At 32.7% G+C, this 17,761-nt stretch overlaps 1 protein-coding gene across 1 annotated transcript in view; it reads left to right on the forward strand.

The window, feature by feature from the left end:
* The window catches only part of LOC106461962 (eukaryotic translation initiation factor 4 gamma 3-like), a 70,477-nt gene that overhangs the window by 19,359 nt on the left and 33,357 nt on the right, over positions 1–17,761 (forward strand). The window contains exons 4-7 of the mRNA XM_013921831.2: positions 988–1,111; positions 3,323–3,504; positions 4,665–5,544; positions 14,611–14,714. Of these exons, the coding sequence (XP_013777285.1) occupies positions 988–1,111; positions 3,323–3,504; positions 4,665–5,544; positions 14,611–14,714 (1,290 nt within the window). The remainder of the gene's footprint in view (positions 1–987; positions 1,112–3,322; positions 3,505–4,664; positions 5,545–14,610; positions 14,715–17,761) is intronic.

The following is a 17,761-nucleotide window of genomic DNA, read 5'->3' on the forward strand; positions in this document are numbered from 1 at the left end:
CAATTTTCTTATTTTTTTCTTGCAGATCCCACAATAACAACAACAAAAAAATAAATTTATCTATAGAATCTTCCATATGCCCTTGCTCAGTGCTCACTGTTAAGATGGAGTTTTCCACAAAACTACTTCAACAGAATATGTGTATATATATATATTACCTTCCAGCCCATTTTACTGAAAAATCAATAATATGATGATCCTGCCCTCACACCTGGCTAGAGCCTGCTGTCCTTATTTGACATAACCTAATACCTTGTCTGTCAGATATACAGGCTAATTGAAGATTTGTTACTATTTGCCCACCTATGTGACACTAGTGCCATGCAGGAGGTTATTTTGATAGCATATTTTGCTCTACCACTTCTATTGGACAATTAGTATTCCCTATATGAGATGGATGCAGTCTCACTCACCAAGCAATGTCCCTATAGGTCCCCTTCTCCTTTGGATGATACACATCATGACTTTTCACTTTCTGGCACTATTTCCTCAGAAAGATTCTATCTCTCAGTTCTGTGGAGAGGTGAGTAGCATTTCTGAAATTAAACTTTTCCCTACCTGAAAATGTATTTCAGATAAATACCTCTCCACAGTGTGTCTTTTTTTGCCTCATTGGGAATGAACCTTTGATATGTATATAATGTAAGCAAAGGACGTACTACACATGGAGGATGTATCCTCCTCCTGTTAGTGGAGGGCTGTAGTTTAATGTTGACTACATCACAGACTGGTACATTACATGTTATTACGTGTAGGAATGGGAGTTTCTTTAAAATGCTTGGTGCACACACAAATTCGTTTTGTCGGTGGTGGTTTAAGGTAATGGCTCACAGTTATCAGCTCTCAGTATCTATCTGAAATACATTTTTAGGTAAGGAAAGTGTTATCATTAAAATTTTGTATTTAGTTTGACGTAACTTGTCTAGAATGTAGAGGTCATATTGTAGAAGGTGTCTGTCATGTAGCGATTTGATCTTTATCTTTCAGTATCATCATCGGCCTCAACAATATGGGACCAGTTCGCAGCATTCCTTGTCCACCACTCATCCACATATGTTTTTGACAACGGCAAACCATCATTATGCTTTTAACCCACAGATGCAACAACAATGTGAGTTTCAAGTTTGACAGTGCATAAATGTTGACAAAATTTGTTTATATGAAAAGTGTTTTTAAATATATAAAGCTGTGTTTTACCATAATTGTCTATTACATTCTCTTAAACTTTTGTTCTAGGTAATCAAACCCTTCTTACAAAATAATTGTACACATCATGTGACCATTATTACAAGTCATTGGTCACATTGTTTGTACACATCATGATCATACTTTTACAGGCCAACAGACACATTGTCTATACACATCATGATCATACTTTTACAGACCAACAGTCATATTGTCTGTATACATCGTAATAATACTTTTACAGGCCAACAGACACATTGTCTATACACATCATGATCATACTTTTACAGGCCAACAGACACATTGTCTATACACATCATGATCATACTTTTACAGGCCAACAGACACATTGTCTATACACATCATGATCATACTTTTACAGGCCAACAGACACATTGTCTATACACATCGTAATAATACTTTTACAGGCCAACAGTCACATTGTCTGTATACATCGTAATAATACTTTTACAGACCAACAGACACATTGTCTGTATACATCATAATAATACTTTTACAGGTCAACAGTAATTGTGTACACATCACAACTTTCTTACACACCAGCTAAAAGTCACATTGTTTATACACATTGTGCATTCTCACAAGCCAACAGTTGCATTATTTGTACATATTACAACATTTTTCCATGCCAACAGTTAAGTTACTCGTACACATACCTTTGTTATGTGCTAACAATTGTAGATATGAAATTTCTGTATGTTAGTTGCTAGAATGTAAACATAACATTCGTGTTTGTTAACTGTTAGGTTACCTAAATACTTATCATTTTTAAAGTTAACGGGTGCATCATTAAAAATAACTTCTGATCAAAGCAAGCTACCTCCACAGATCAGAACTAATAATGAAACCAATAAATACAGTTAAACTTTGTTAGTCTGAACACATTTGTAACACACTATTCATTCAGATTATTGAGACATCTGAATTGTCAATTCAATAATTCTGAATACAGTGGACACTAATAATAGCATGTATTATTGATTAATAAATGAAAGAGTTTAAACTAGTAAGGGTGGAGATACAAGTGATAAAAAAAACAACTGTGTGTACAATACATTTATCAATTTATTATTCTGTACATCACTAATAATTACATAAATTGCATACTTAAAGTATCATTTCATTATCTTCACGTAAAATAATGTTTTGTTCAAATGAATTACAAACTTACGTATAGCACAGAAGATTGATGTCAGAAACCAAGGAACAGGAACCTAAAGAAGGTTATGATGTCACAAACCAACGAACAGGATTATGCCAACATTTACAGGCTGTAACAGTGATGTGGTGTTTAGTAGGAAGTGGTACATTAGACAGCTATTAATCTGATGCAGCAGTACCGTCCAGGAGGAGATTGATTGTTTTCCATTGTTTGAGTGCATCCTTCTGTTCGATCCTCCAGCCATTCTGAGAACAAAACTGACATCAGCTAGGCTTTCTTATTCCACCCATAAATCTTTCATGGACATTAGAGCACTAAGTATGAGTTGACGTCATTCTCAGTAAAATTGTCTTTAATCAGTATCCACAAGTTAGTGCAGGTGTTTTGTGGTCAGCAATTATCACCTCGTTTCCTGTTCAGATCTGACCTTTCTTGATAATCAGTATCCACAAGTTAGTGCAGGTGTTTTGTGGTCAGCAATTATCACCTCGTTTCCTGTTCAGATCTGACCTTTCTTGACTTTTGTAGAGTCATGTAGGGATTACCGATTTATGTATCCAAAAGAAATGCAAGAGCATTATAAGAAATAGCTGTTGGATTTACAATGTGCATATATGTATGGATTATTGACTTAATTTTCCATTGTAAAGATGTGTCTATATGTGTAAAGTTATCGGGACTGTAATAAACTGATTTAATCCATTGTTAGGTTTGACAATTAAGAGATTTAAATTTGTCCTAAATCCATATACTAAGTTAACAAATCAAAATAGTCCTTGCAATAAAAAACATAATAGATAAATCAATTAATTAAAAAGTCATATATATATATTAACCATTATTGTTAATAAAACTAGCATTAAAGAAATAATGAAATATAAATTTACTTACAAGACACATAAAACTAGTTTATGTTGTCATCCCTGGTAAGTTATCTTTTTGGTTTTCCTATAGACTATTATTCGGTTGTTCCTTCTATGATGGGACCACCAGCGATGCCTCCACTTTCTCAAAATGTAACTTCCAGTACAGTTGTAAGGGAAAAGAAGATTCTTCGACTTCAAGACCCGAACACTGGGCAGGATGTAACTGAAACAATTTTGAATAGTAAAGAATCAAGTAGTAATACTACCAATGTAAGTTGATATTATGAGAATGCTTTTATTGTATTTTTGACTTATTAGCTAAATTATCTATATCTGTGCTTTGCTGCCAGCTTATAGTTTGAATAACTGGATAGTATTTAAACTAATCGAAGGTTTTAAAAGTATGCAGCAATAAAGACAATGATTGTTGTGGCACACAACTGACCTGATGAGCCCTTTACTGAGGACAATTGTGTCATCAGGAACGGACTTAGTGACATAGTGTTGTTGAAATACTACCATATGGTTTTCTTATTCTTTGAAAACCCCTAAGGGACTGGATAAAGAATGTAGTGTAAAAAAATATAATATTTTGTCACAAGTATAATTAATTATAATCATATTTTGCCAGCTTCAAAAAAGTGTTCATACTATAACAATTTTGTTGAAACAAAGAGGCTTTTATAAATAGTATTCCAACCACTACTGTGTTTGTTGCATTTCAGCAGGCCTGATGAGCTCTGTATTGAGGGATATGCATTGTTGGCAATGGCTATGGTACACTTCAGTTTGTGGCTCTTTAAAGCTAACTTTTGCAACACGTCTTTTTTTTTTTATATTGCAAAAGTAACTAGGGAGTGCTAATGTTTGATTGAAAAATATGGATAGAAATTGGTGTAATGAAGTTTGTTAATTAGATATAATTATATCTAAATTACCGAATTTACATTTTGCAACCTAATACAACAACAAATTTGCACATTATTTGGAAACTGCAAATTTAGAATAAGTATTATTTCTGTTGAGTTTTATTTTACGAGTCAGAACCCAGATAAAAGTGTAAAAAAATGCTTCAGACAGAGATAAGTGTGATTGATCGTTCAGGATCAAACTTGGCACAGCAAATCAGATTATGGAATAAAGTACTTGTAATGATCATAAATTATGCTGATTTAGAAAATGAGATATAAGGTCTTCATAGGATCGATTTGTATTTCTATAATATAAATCACAAAATGACAGGTTGATTGTGTACATCCTGATTTGCAAATCTTTAACCAGACACAAGACCTTAAATTATTTATTGTGAGGCAGTATTTTTAATACAGCATGTTCAGGAGTTTAAAGAACTGAGTACTTATTTTAAATTTATCAATTAATGTAATTGTTTAATAAGTTAATTAATGTTCTCTACTGTTTTTGTTTTTTAGGATAATACAGGAAAAGAGATCATTGCACAGTTTGCCACTCAAGTAGCTGCTGCCGCCACATCAATAACCTCTAAGAAAGAACCAAATTCAAGAGAAACTCCACCACAGACCACTGTCTCATTAGTCTCAACGTCAGCCGTAGTAAGTCCTAGCACTTCTAGTAATATAACTGTGTTAAACAATCAGTCTATGCAAGCAGAGACAAATCACGTTAGTGAAAAAGACATCTCTGTTGGAACCTCTTTGAAGATAGATAAAGTAGATAAAGCCATTAATGATGATGTTACTTGTAGACTGCCAAGTGAAAAACCTGTGGGAGCTCAGGATGGGGAGTTAGAGATGTCAGCTCCTTCCAAGTCCAATCTTAATGTTCCCAAGCTTGACGTTTCCCCAGAGAAATCAACCGTGTTTAATTCTGCTGATGAACCAGATGAATGTATTTCTTCTGGAAAAGCTGACATTCTGGGCACTACAATCAGTGATCTACCACAAGAAAGTAGTTCTGATGTCTTTGCTCCTACTTGTTCTAGCAGTATTCAAGATTGTAGTGAACTCAGTATCAATGAGCCAGCTGAAGATATGGCTCCAGTATCTATTACATCCCAGCTAGAAGTGGGATACTCAAACGCTGAAGTTGTTCCTTCAGTTGACAGGGAAGTTTGCACTGAGATAGAAATGAAACATCAGCAGACACTTCCAGAAAACATACAATGTGCTACTGATGATAAACCACCTACAAAACTTAAACCAGAGATGGAGGTTGATAAAAAGGAAGAGAAGTTAGATTCAAGAAATTCTTGCGTAACAGAACCTCGTGAAATTCAAGGATCCCAAGATATTGGAAGTGCATTGTCCACTGAAGAAGAGAAAAGAATTAGTGGTATGTATTTTTTATCCATACAAAGGAAAGTGTTTTGATGTCCAGTTGTTTTGCTTAGCCACATTGGTTGTGCGATGTAATACAGATAGAGAAAACGGCTCTTTTGGTCCATCTAAACAAGAAAAATACAAGCATAGTCGATTAGCTGAAATGGTGTAGTTTAAAAACTAAATAATGGAAAAACATTTTAAACTGTTTTAGTAAAATTTAACTATAACAAACTAATGTGTAAGTTTACCTGTAAACACCTTGGTCTGTCACACGGGTCAATCTAGAAACCTTTAGGGAAAATAAGTTTAATTAAAGAAAATGTGGGCGATTGTTTATCCTCATTTTCTTACTATGAGTTTTCTCTCTCTGTATAGAATAACGTTTAAACATTTTGATATTTTTTCATTGGAGTGGGAAAAATTTTAATTTTGTTTAATTATTGAAAGAAGATAAAGGAGAAGTTAATTAGTGAACTAGCAATAACAGTACAGTATGGGTCTGAATAAAACACCAACATGAACTGAACTACTAGTATCTAAATATTGTGTAAACAGAACATTAACATGCTAAGAACTGTTATGTCTACTCTTAAGTATTTTATTTGATATGATATATATATATATATATATATATAAGGAGTTAATTTCTGGAGTGTAGTAATATATCAAAGATATTAAAAGGAGCACCAGGTTTGAAGCACTTTCACAGCTTACACTGCTCTTCAGCAACCTAATTAAATACAATACGTAATAATTTTTAAAAAAATCAATGTTTATACAATATATACATCCCAGTAAAAATATATTAAGAAAAATATAAATGAATTTTATGTTATTTCAAATCCATAAACAGTGTAATCTTATAAATAAATAGATAAATAAATAAATATATATATATATAATTTAATATCCATAACAATAACATGTAAATAAAACATAACTAAATACTTATGAAATTCAAAATTTATTTACATAAAATTTCACATTATTTTCTCTTTTTTTTTTATGAAATAATTTTCATATAATAATCTTTTTGTGATTATCACAAGAATAAAAATGGAAAACAGAAAATTAACGGTTCTTGTAATATATCATGGGTACTTGAGACGCAATTGTAAAAAAGTTCAAGACACCTTAATGGACTCTGACTTGGGATGTTAACATGAAACTTGTGTTGATTCAATAAATGTATTAAATTTTAAGTTTGGCCAACCTAACATTCAGAACACACTATACATTATAATATATATATATATATATACAGTTCTTAGAATTGCAAAAAAATATATCTTTTGTTTTTAAACACAGTGGTTTTATTTATGTTTTAATAATGGTATTAATAATATAACCTAATTACAGAATTGATGTCTTGGGTTATTACACTGAGTGATACCTTCTTGTCTATTTTCAGTTTTGTATTTATAACAAATGGTTAAATTTTTTGGGTGTCCATAAGCTACAATGACATTGGCGTTACTTACTGCTATAGATGTTCAAGAATTAATCAAACTTTTTACTCTCATTGATTTTAATTTTCAATCCTGTGATATATGTAGTAACAACTTGTAACATTTCTGTCTTATTAATAGCTTTTGGTCCATATAATTTGGTGCAAAATATTCAGTTGTCATTTAGGCCCTCTGGATAATTTCTATTTAACAAAAACATTTTTAATTCATTCAATCTAATATTTCTCTTTTTTTTTTATGGTTAACAATCTGTATAAGTCTCTTTGCTAACATTAGTGGTAAGTAATTATATGACCATTATATATACCATGGGTTAGTGATGAGTGATTATATGACCATTATATATGCCATGGGCTAGTGATGCATGATTATATGACCACTATATATACCATGGGTTAATGATGAGTGATTATATGACCACTAGATATCACATGGGTTAGTGGTGAGTGATTATATGACCACTAGATATACCATGGGCTAGTGATGAGTGATTATATGACCACTAGATATCACATAGGTTAGTGATGAGTGATTATATGACCACTAGATATACCATGGGTTAGTGATGAGTGATTATATGACCACTATATATACCATGGGCTAGTGATGAGTGATTATATGACCACTAGATATACCATGGGCTAGTGATGAGAGATTATATGACCACTAGATATACCATGGGCTAGTGATGAGAGATTATATGACCACTAGATATCTCATGGGTTAATGATGAGTGATTATATGACCATTATATATACCATGGGCTAGTGATGAGTGATTATATGACCATTATATATACCATGGGCTAGTGATGAGTGATTATATGACCACTAGATATCACATGGGTTAGTGATGAGTGATTATATGACCACTAGATATCACATGGGTTAGTGATGAGTGATTATATGACCACTAGATATCACATGGGTTAGTGATGAGTGATTATATGACCACTAGATATCACATGGGTTAATGATGAGTGATTATATGACCACTAGATATCACATGGGTTAGTGATGAGTGATTATATGACCACTAGATATCCCATGGGCTAGTGATGAGTGATTATATGACCACTAGATATCTCATGGGTTAATGATGAGTGGTTATATGACCACTAGATATACCATGGGCTAGTGATGAGTGATTATATGACCACTATATATCCAATGGCCTAGTGGTGAGTGATTATGACCACTGTTTAAAATTCCTTAGTTCATGTAGATAGATATTAAAGATATTATTTGATATCTTTCCCTCAACTTTTATGTGCAATAACTAAAATAATAATCAAATATGTTAAATTGAAATGTTTAAATTCAATACATACAACTTGTATCAGAGGAAATTTTAGTTCATTAATCCAATAAAAAGTTGGTTAAAGTTGCTTCTCTTTATTCAAGTGAGGTGATAAAAATTGTTTCAGTAATTATAGGGCTATTAGTCTTGCATCAGTGATTGGAAAACTTTTTGAAGGTTTCTAAAGTATGCTTTACAAATTTATTTTGATGGTTGGTCAGCATGGTTTCACTAGGGGGAGAATATGTGTGGGATAGATTGATTCGACGGATAAAAAACTAGGTAGATGGAAGAAGATAGAAGGTTAATTTCATGAATGGGGTACCTCAAGGCTCAGTGTTAGAACATTTGCTCTGTTTGATTTACATCAATAATATAAATGAAGTGCTGATCAAGTGTATTTAAATTTCCTGATGGCATTACAGTTTTAGGTGTTGCTGGCTATGAGGAGGATGTTACTACTTTACACATTGATATGGCAGATGGCATTTAATTATAATAAATGCAAGGTAATGCATGTGGGATATCACAATTTGAATTATGGAATTAACTAACGGTGTTTTGGAAGAAAAGATCTTGGTGTTCTGGTTGATGAGCTTCTTAAACCATCCAAGCTGTGTGCTAGTGGTAGGACACATAGGTTTTCAGGTTGTACCTACAGAAATAAAGAGGCTATAATGTTATTATATAGGTTATTGGATAGGCCACACTGGGAGTATTGTGTTCAGTCTTGGACTCTCTGAACTTTTTTTCTCCTGTAAAAGGAAGAGTCAGAGGGAATCTGATTAAGGTGTTTTAAATTGTTAAGGGAATTGATAGTGTTGATGTATCTTTTTTTTTAATATTTAATGGTGAGAATAGTAAGACTAGGAGACACAAATATAAATTTTAGCAATGTTGGAGTCTTCTTCAGCTAAGACAGCTTTATTTTTCTAACAAGGTGGTCAGCCTTTGGAACAGTTTGCCTTCAAATGTGGTGGATGCTGTTAATTCAAGCTTAAGCTTGATAAATATTTTGTTAATTGTTTGAGGGGTTTCACACCAAGTTAGTACATGTATCTATCAATACATCCATGATACAAGCATTTTAGTCATTTATATTGCAAGATGTGGAGTACAGAAGGGTTCTGCAAATGTTGTTAAGAAAATTATATCTTGTCATGTCAGATTTGTGATCCACATGGTATATTTAGGCTAAGTGTCAGGAAATTTAACACAAGTGTTATACTTGTTGGCTTTTAATTCTTTGCTCCAAATCCCCATGATACTGTAAGGGTTCTTAAACAGGGTTGCATACTATCTTAAGTTTATGAACAGTCAATAAAAAAAAAGTCTAATTTAACAAAAAACTAAAAAAGGCCACTCTCATAGGCACATAAGAGACAGTAGAAGAGCACCTGCCCCTACCACAACACCTTTTACAGTTAGTGTTAGCACACAATTATATAACTATGTTAGATCGACATTACTTTTGCCCCCTCCCCCTAACTTCCAACAAAGTTAGGCAGTCATGGACTGTATTTCAGTAAAACTGTATTGTAAGGTTTGCAACCCTGGTCTCAAAGGACAGGCAGTCGAAAAGGGTGGGGCAAAACAAAAGCTAATAAGTTGGAGTCTTTACTCTTCCCAAATCAGAAATTAGTGGAAAAAAAAATTCAGGTTTATTCTGATTATTGTCACAAATGTATCTGAGGAACACTGAAATTTATATTTTTTCGGCCTATAACCTAAAACTATCTTTATGAATAATTAAATTGACGTGAGGTTAGAGGAATAGTTAGTAGTATCTGTTCAACGTCATTGGCCTAACTTCTTGGTTGAATTTAATTTTCTATGCCACAGAGTCACAATCAACTTTAGAGCACTTACACATCGATAAGAAACGCAAGTATTTTCGATAGAATAACCTCAGATAACTTACAGATAATATTCTTATCTTACTCGTGAAGCTTGCATGATACGAAAATATTTTCCACTTTTGCACATGGTGACTGACCTTTGAACAGTGACCTTCGGTTTTACACACGGACTAGGAATTACAAAAGCACGTGACACTAAAGTTTGAAATAGTAACTTTCGTAAACATTTCTCTGAAATTGTTCATGCCCTGCATATCGTGACGTTTTTTGTTCCGTTCGGCGTACCAAATTATTGATTAATTTCTGTAAGGTCGTGGCGATAGGCTAGCTTCAAACCATGACAGCGAAATAAAAGCCAGTAAGCTCCCCCCCCCCCTGGCTGTTAGTGACATTGCTAAACTGTTCTTACATGACGGTACAATATCTTGCTTCTCGGTACCATATAATGCTAGGTTTTCAATGTACTACCACTTACAGTAATCAAATAGTCATTTGATTTTAAATATTTTAATATCTCCAGCCATTATTTAAAAAATATATTCGTTTGTTTTATTCAATCACACATGACGAGTTTAAATATCACTGTGTTCATTCAGATTATTATTTCCCAGCAAACGAGGCTATTTTGGCATTCATAAAAATTAATTAGATTATAGCATTTCTGGAAGAATGGAAATATTTTACATCTGCCCTCCCCCCCCCCCCTGTTTTCATGTTGATGTATTATCTGTTAAGCTGAAAAATTTACTATGTATTTAATATTATTTCTATTTTCAATGTACTGTTATTACTTTTGAGTGACTGGTGAAACTATAGTGTACTTTTACGTTTATATATTTTTCACATACAAACATATAATAGATTATTTTAATTATAAAACGAAGCCCTACCTACTTATATTTTCTAAAATTATTAATACGTTTGAACCCCAGTATAAAAGTTTCATGCAATAGTTTGTTGTAATAACATTTCTTAAAAATGGGCGCTGTTGTCTAGAGTTACATGCAGGTTTAGCCGAAATTCGGGAAAGTAACTAATATGTGCATTTTCGCGTGGAGTAGTGACGAGCGAAATCGTCCCGTACTGCTTCAGTGTGCTGAAATTGTAGGTTACGGGCTGAGACTAGTGTACTCGTGTGCTTATGGGAAGGACTGAGTGAATCTTCCAGCAGCCATGATGGGAGCATTCCTTCACCTTAGCGGTCGGTCAAGGAATGCACAGAATGTTGTTCTAATATTTTATTAATTGTTGAAATTAATGCATTGCATTTCATACACGGAAGAAAGATGTCAAGTGCTAAGCCTAGTTGTAATGGCTTTCGCCGTAACAGAGGTAAGGATATCGTTACGCAGTAACCTGGCCTAAGACTAGAGTAAGACTTAAGACTAAGACGGGTATGGGTAAGTTAAGAATAACCTCGACTCTCAAGTTAAAATTAGGCACAAAAGTGATAGGTCTAATTCTAAGTTGAAAACAAGAGTTTTGTTAACGATATAAAAAAAATTAATAAGGAATGGGTGTTACTTAATAATAACAAAAATATTTGTTCACGAGGCGCAGGATTTGTGCTATTTGATGATAAAATGGTTCCTACTTACATCTTACACCAGTTATTCCTTGTCAGCTATGAGAACTACTTCAAATTCAACTACATAATACACGTGTTTCTGCAGTATAACTACAATGCATATCTTAATGTGTTTTCGTTATATATTACAAAGTTGATAAGCGTTCATAATGGCATTAAGGGATAAGATCATAAAGAAGTTTTAGGCAGTTTAGTTAATTAACAAGCATGGGAAGAAGTAATTAACTCATATTTACTTTAACAGTACTTAGGTGTATATATATATATATATATATAAACGAATAACTTTATTAATATAAATGTTAGTTTTTAAATTTAAAAACATTAATTTTTAATAGGTATAAAATATTTTTGACATGGTTTTAAGTACTTGTTTGCATTTTTATTGATATCTATTGGAAACAAACTCAAGTAGAAATTTTATTATTAAAAATTTGAACAGAAAAATCTTGATAAGCAAAATGCTAATACTTGGCAAGTCAAACCAAGTGTGCTGATTTTAAATGTTTATGTGGACTGAAAACATTTGTTGATTAGATTGTGTTATCAGCTGTTTTTATTATTATTATTTACATTTATTGACTCACTGGTTTTACAAATATTAAAGGTGAAATAAATTTATAACTAATTTACTGGTTTTTCTGGTAAAAGAATGTATAATTCCTTTCAAACTGACCTTGAAAAAGAAGTATTTCAAGTGTTTATGCGGGTTCAGGTGATAATTAACAAAGATACCCAACATCTACTGACCAGGTTTCCATGCTAGTTCACAGGCTATCTTTATAATCAACTTCTACAAACCATGTGATTTGATAATAAACATAGGTAGACAAACCAATATAATTAGTAGAATAGGGGCCTTTAGTTTCTTTGTGCTGTATCCGACAAACAATAGGATGAAAGGAAAACAGTTTGAGATTTGAAATGAGAGAGGCTAGGTTCCAGTCAAGACAGCTTTATATTTTTAAAAGTGTGATTAGCTTAATGAATGAGTTTTCAACAGCAGCAAGCACCAGAATGTTACAGGAATATAAGAGGGGTGTTGATGAATTCCTGAGAAATAAAAGGTGGGTTTCAAATTATTCTATATATTATTTTTCTTGATGATGGTTGTGTAAGGACGGGATAACCTTGAAAGACCAAACAGTCCCTTGTTGTACATCTGTTATGAAACCTATCGAACAAATAACTAGATGATTAACAAAGGTGGATTAGCCAACTTCATAAGGTACCTGAGTAAACTGATAACTACTTTTTAATGTGGATAAATTATTTAAATTATGAAAAAGAGGATGAAACTTGGGTTTATATGTTTGTGATTTCTTCATCCATATGCCCTTAAAGAATTTATAGGTTCTTCTACAGATTTATGGAAAATATTTAAAATAATTTACTTTTAAACTGAGTTTCCTTTAATTGTATAACATATGGATAAATGAACCTTTTATTCCTACAAGAATGTCCTTGCAGTACACTCTTTGTTATTGAATAAATCATTAGTTTCCTTCGTAAATGTACATTCCATGTGACAGTCACTGTTAGAAACGTGTAAAGTGTCTTAACTGGAGCCTAGTCTGCGTCTTCTCATGTCCTTATCTTCAGAATGTAGTGCAAAGAAACAAGAGGACTTTATACTATTAATACCTCAGATAATCTTGAAAACTTTTTATGGATAATTCTGTCCTTGGTTGTGTAAGTATGGCCTTGAAAGACCAAATGTTACCTTGTTGTCTGTAGATTATGTTAAATTCATGATGAAGATAAATTATTCAAGTATGTTTTTCATTTTTTATAAAAGTATAACTTGCATGGAACACGTACAAGTAGTTAATATTGGACTTTCATTATAAAAGTTATTTTTTTAAGCACAATTTTAATGAATTGTAGTTTCTAGTAAGGCTGTGTTCAAAGAATTGTTTGTTAGCCAGGAATTCAAAGATAGTTGTAAACATTCAAAGTTTCTTTAGGTGGCATTCGAGCAATGTCAGATGTTTTTTCTTGTCAACAGAAACTACTTTACAATGTTTGAATAGTTATGTCACTTACATGGAAAACTTAACGGTTTGGTTTGAATAATGCCCATTAATTAAATATAAAAAAACAAACACTATCAAAACTATTTGTAGCAGTTCTTTCTGTGTATTGGAGTAGATCATTATGTTTAGAAGCTGCATTATGTAAGAGGAGTGTTATGTTTTAGTAAGCATGAAACACAAAATATAGATTAACATTAATATTTTTAATGTTTAATTAATCAACAATGTTATGTTAAAAAGACTGACTTGTTCTGCTTATATTGATGACTGTTACATAAAGATTTGTTTGACTTGTGTCAACTGCAATATTTTAATTGTCAGGGAAAGGTGCTCATGCAATACGAGCTTAGTGTATTACGTGTAACATAAACATGTGTACATAAACAACGTGTATTTTGTTTTCAGTATAAGAACATGATTGTTTTAAATAACATTTTAAAACTACAAATGAATGCCTTTATTTCATTCATATAGATTATATGTGAAAGAAAAGGGTTTTCAATCAAATATAAACGAGTAATTATGATGACATCATTAGTAAATTATGCAAATCAGTACTACTGAAGGTCAGAATCTGCCCTTTATTACAGCTCTGAATTCTAGTCATTTAAACTGCATCTTTAGATTGAATCATATGGAATTATAAATAAATTGGTAGTTTTTCTTTAGTATTTTGAAGGTAATTACTAGTCTTAATTCTCTAGTGTTTTAGTTAGTTTTTTTACTGATGTTTCTAGCAGGAAGAGATCACAACTTGTTCTGATTGGTGCTTTATTTGGTTATTTTCATTTTTTAAGACTTTACTCTTTTATTTTCTGGTTAAAGATAACAAGAAAGGTTGGAGCAAGAAGAAAAAGTTTAGAGAACTCAATAAAAAAGGAGAAATCAAAGATGGGGGAGATTTGGATGCCTTTGTGGACAAAGAAGAGGTATCTGTTTTATGAATTTTTCTCCTAAAGAACATTGTATAGAATATTGTAATGATGTTCAGTGTGATATAACAATTTCACAAACTGTTGGTTACAAGGCTGTGATGGGTTCATCCTTAGCATTTTGTGATTTAACTGAAATATGATGTAATTAGTCCTGTCTTGCTGCAACTTACAATGTGGTAGTTTTCTGTGGTAATGAGTTTTGTTATTATTATTACTAACAGAAATACCTGCCCTCCGGTAAAGCATTTTTCTTAACTCGATCTATTAGAGAAATAGATTTTTGACAAAATCTGTCTTCTGCTGTAGTTAATAGCGGATAAAAAAATATGATTCTAGTTCTGTTTTATCAATATTTTAAAATTATATAGCTTTTATTTGCAGTATTTCACACAAAAAAAAATAAAAAAAGATTCATATTTAATTTCTGCAGAGTTCCATTAAGCCTTGCTTGTTTGTAAACAACACATTTATGAGTTTGTTTTTATGAATATATGATTATCCCAATGTACAGGTACATATTTGCTCAGAAGCTATTGTCCTTTAGAAATATGATGATCATGTCTTGTTTCTCATGTCATTTTCCCTTCCTCACTTGTTTTGTTACTACAGCCCTTTGTGGCCAGCCTTTTATAATGTCATACAGAATGTTGTGTGAACAATTACTATAGAATCTAAGCTTTGAAAAAAAAAAGATGGAAACAGCCACTAACGACAACTATATGGAACTTATTTTTCTTTATTCCCATTTCTGTAGACCAGTGCTTCTCAACCTTTTCCAGTATCATTCATCCACTATAAGTTGCAGTGTTTCTCAACCCTTTCCAGTATCATTCAGCTTTAAGTCGCAGTGCTTCTTAACCTTTTCCAGTATCATTCACCCCTATAAGTTGCAGTGTTTCTCAACCTTTTCCAGTATCATTCAGCCCTATAAGGTGGAGTGCTTCTCAACCTTTTCCAGTATCATTCAGCCCAATAGTTACAGTTTCTCACCCTTTTCCAGTATCATTCATCCCTATAAGTTGCAGTGTTTCTCAACCTTTTCCAGTATCATTCAGCCCTATAAGTTGCAGTGCTTCTCAACCCTTTCCAGTGTCATTCAGCCCTATAAGTTGCAGTGTTTCTCAACCTTTTCCAATGTCATTCACCCCTATAAGTTGCAGTGTTTCTCAACCCTTTCCAATATCATTCACCCTTATAAGTTTTTCACAACAGCTTACTCACGCCAGTTCGAAAAAAAGACAAAGAAGTACTAAACGAAAGTGCGAAATTCTTTATTATGACATAAATATACATCATACTACAACTAGAATAAATAATAATAACTGATGACTTTTTGCTCTTGAATTTGTTATATAATTGATAATACTCATTCATCCTGCTATTCACCCTGATTCTGATCTCATAAACCCCTGGGTGAACCATTCACCCAGTTGAGAAGCATTGCAGTGTCGAGTATAAGGTAGTTGTAGCAGTGGTTTGTAGCTTCTTGAAAAATCTAGCAAGAGCTCTCACACTGGTAAACAAAGGATTCTAATATGAAGTTAATACTTAGGAACAGATAACAGACAGGTGATTTTTTTGTAGTTTCTTTTGATGTTACTTTCTATTGTAATAATTTATGTTAACTCCATTTCAAAGCTACAGGAACATTTTTATTTGACATCAGGAAAGGATATTTAGAGTTAGCGAGTACAGTAAGCTACGAGATCTGTGATGACAAACTATTCAGATGATGTTAGACTTTTTATATTGCATTACAATATAGTTGGAAGAATGTTAGTATATCATACCGAATTTGGATACAAATGCAGTTGAAGGTTTTTAGGCTTGTTATATTATTCTTCATGACATTGTTGTACTATCTTCGGTGTTGTTTTGCATGATTTTTTTTAGTACATACTGCACATGAAAGAAATGTGTGCAAATGTTCCTTTGTCATGTGGAAACCATTTGTTCCAGTGACAATTATATTGATCAACTGAGTTGTAAAAAAAAGTAAATTATTTCACTTACTCCAATTCAACATCTTTTCAGTTGAAGTGTGGAAGATCCTCTAGTTCCTCATTTGTGATGGCTTCTCGAGTCCAGTTGTTAAAACAGGCCAAAGACATGTTCTGCTTCCATTTCCTCTGGCTCAGTCTGTGGTTGTTTGATTACCAGCTTCCTCTGGACTTCTGCTAGTTTACTGTGTTACAGTGGGAAGTCCAGGTAACTTTCTGTTGACCTCTGATTATTGATGGTTATGCACAAGAGGTCTGTGAACTTCCTCTGGATCATCAGAAGTCTGAAACTGACAAGCCAGCTCTGGATAATGTGTCTTTGTTTGATAGTTAGGTGCTGAATTTGAATGAAATAGAAACTTTTATACTGCTTTCATTATGTATGACATTGGAAACAAACCATGCACAAGTTTATCAAACTTGAGGGTCTTTGATTTTGTGGATGGGAAAAAAGATTATATAAGAAGCAACTTACATTATCAGACTTGGTCCTTTGCCTGAAAATTTTATTAAAGGAAGCATGTTTTGGGGTATTTATAATTTTTTACAGGATTAAAATGACAGTTCCATAAGATAATCTGACTGGGCATTGAGCAGAAACCTGTTAGAGATTCTCTTATTGTTTTTCTGTTGGTTCTTGGCAATCTGTCAGTTTATCTTGAAGAGCCATCTCAATCCTCAGATTTCAATCTTTTTGTACATTAGTTTTTGGTGTCTGTACTTCTTGGTTTTCACTCAGAGAAGGATATAACTTGCTTTATTTCTGGAACCCATCTATGCTTCAAGCAATGTCATATCAACAGGTGTTTCCAAGAGCAGTTTGCTCAGTTTTATTAACTTCAGACAGTTTCACTTTTGTCACATGCTTACTGGTCTATACTATTCAGTTTGAAGTGTATTTGTTGCAATTTTACTGCTGGTTGGCTATCTCATTATAGAATAATACATACAAGGTGTTTACTCTCTCTTGTTTGAAATTGTTAAGTAATAAACTTTGGTAAACTTAAGTTTTGACTGTAGGAGTATCGATAGATGAACAAC

Source organism: Limulus polyphemus, unplaced genomic scaffold (assembly GCF_000517525.1).
Source record: "Limulus polyphemus unplaced genomic scaffold, Limulus_polyphemus-2.1.2 Scaffold1067, whole genome shotgun sequence".
Classification (NCBI taxonomy): Eukaryota; Metazoa; Arthropoda; class Merostomata; order Xiphosura; family Limulidae; genus Limulus; species Limulus polyphemus.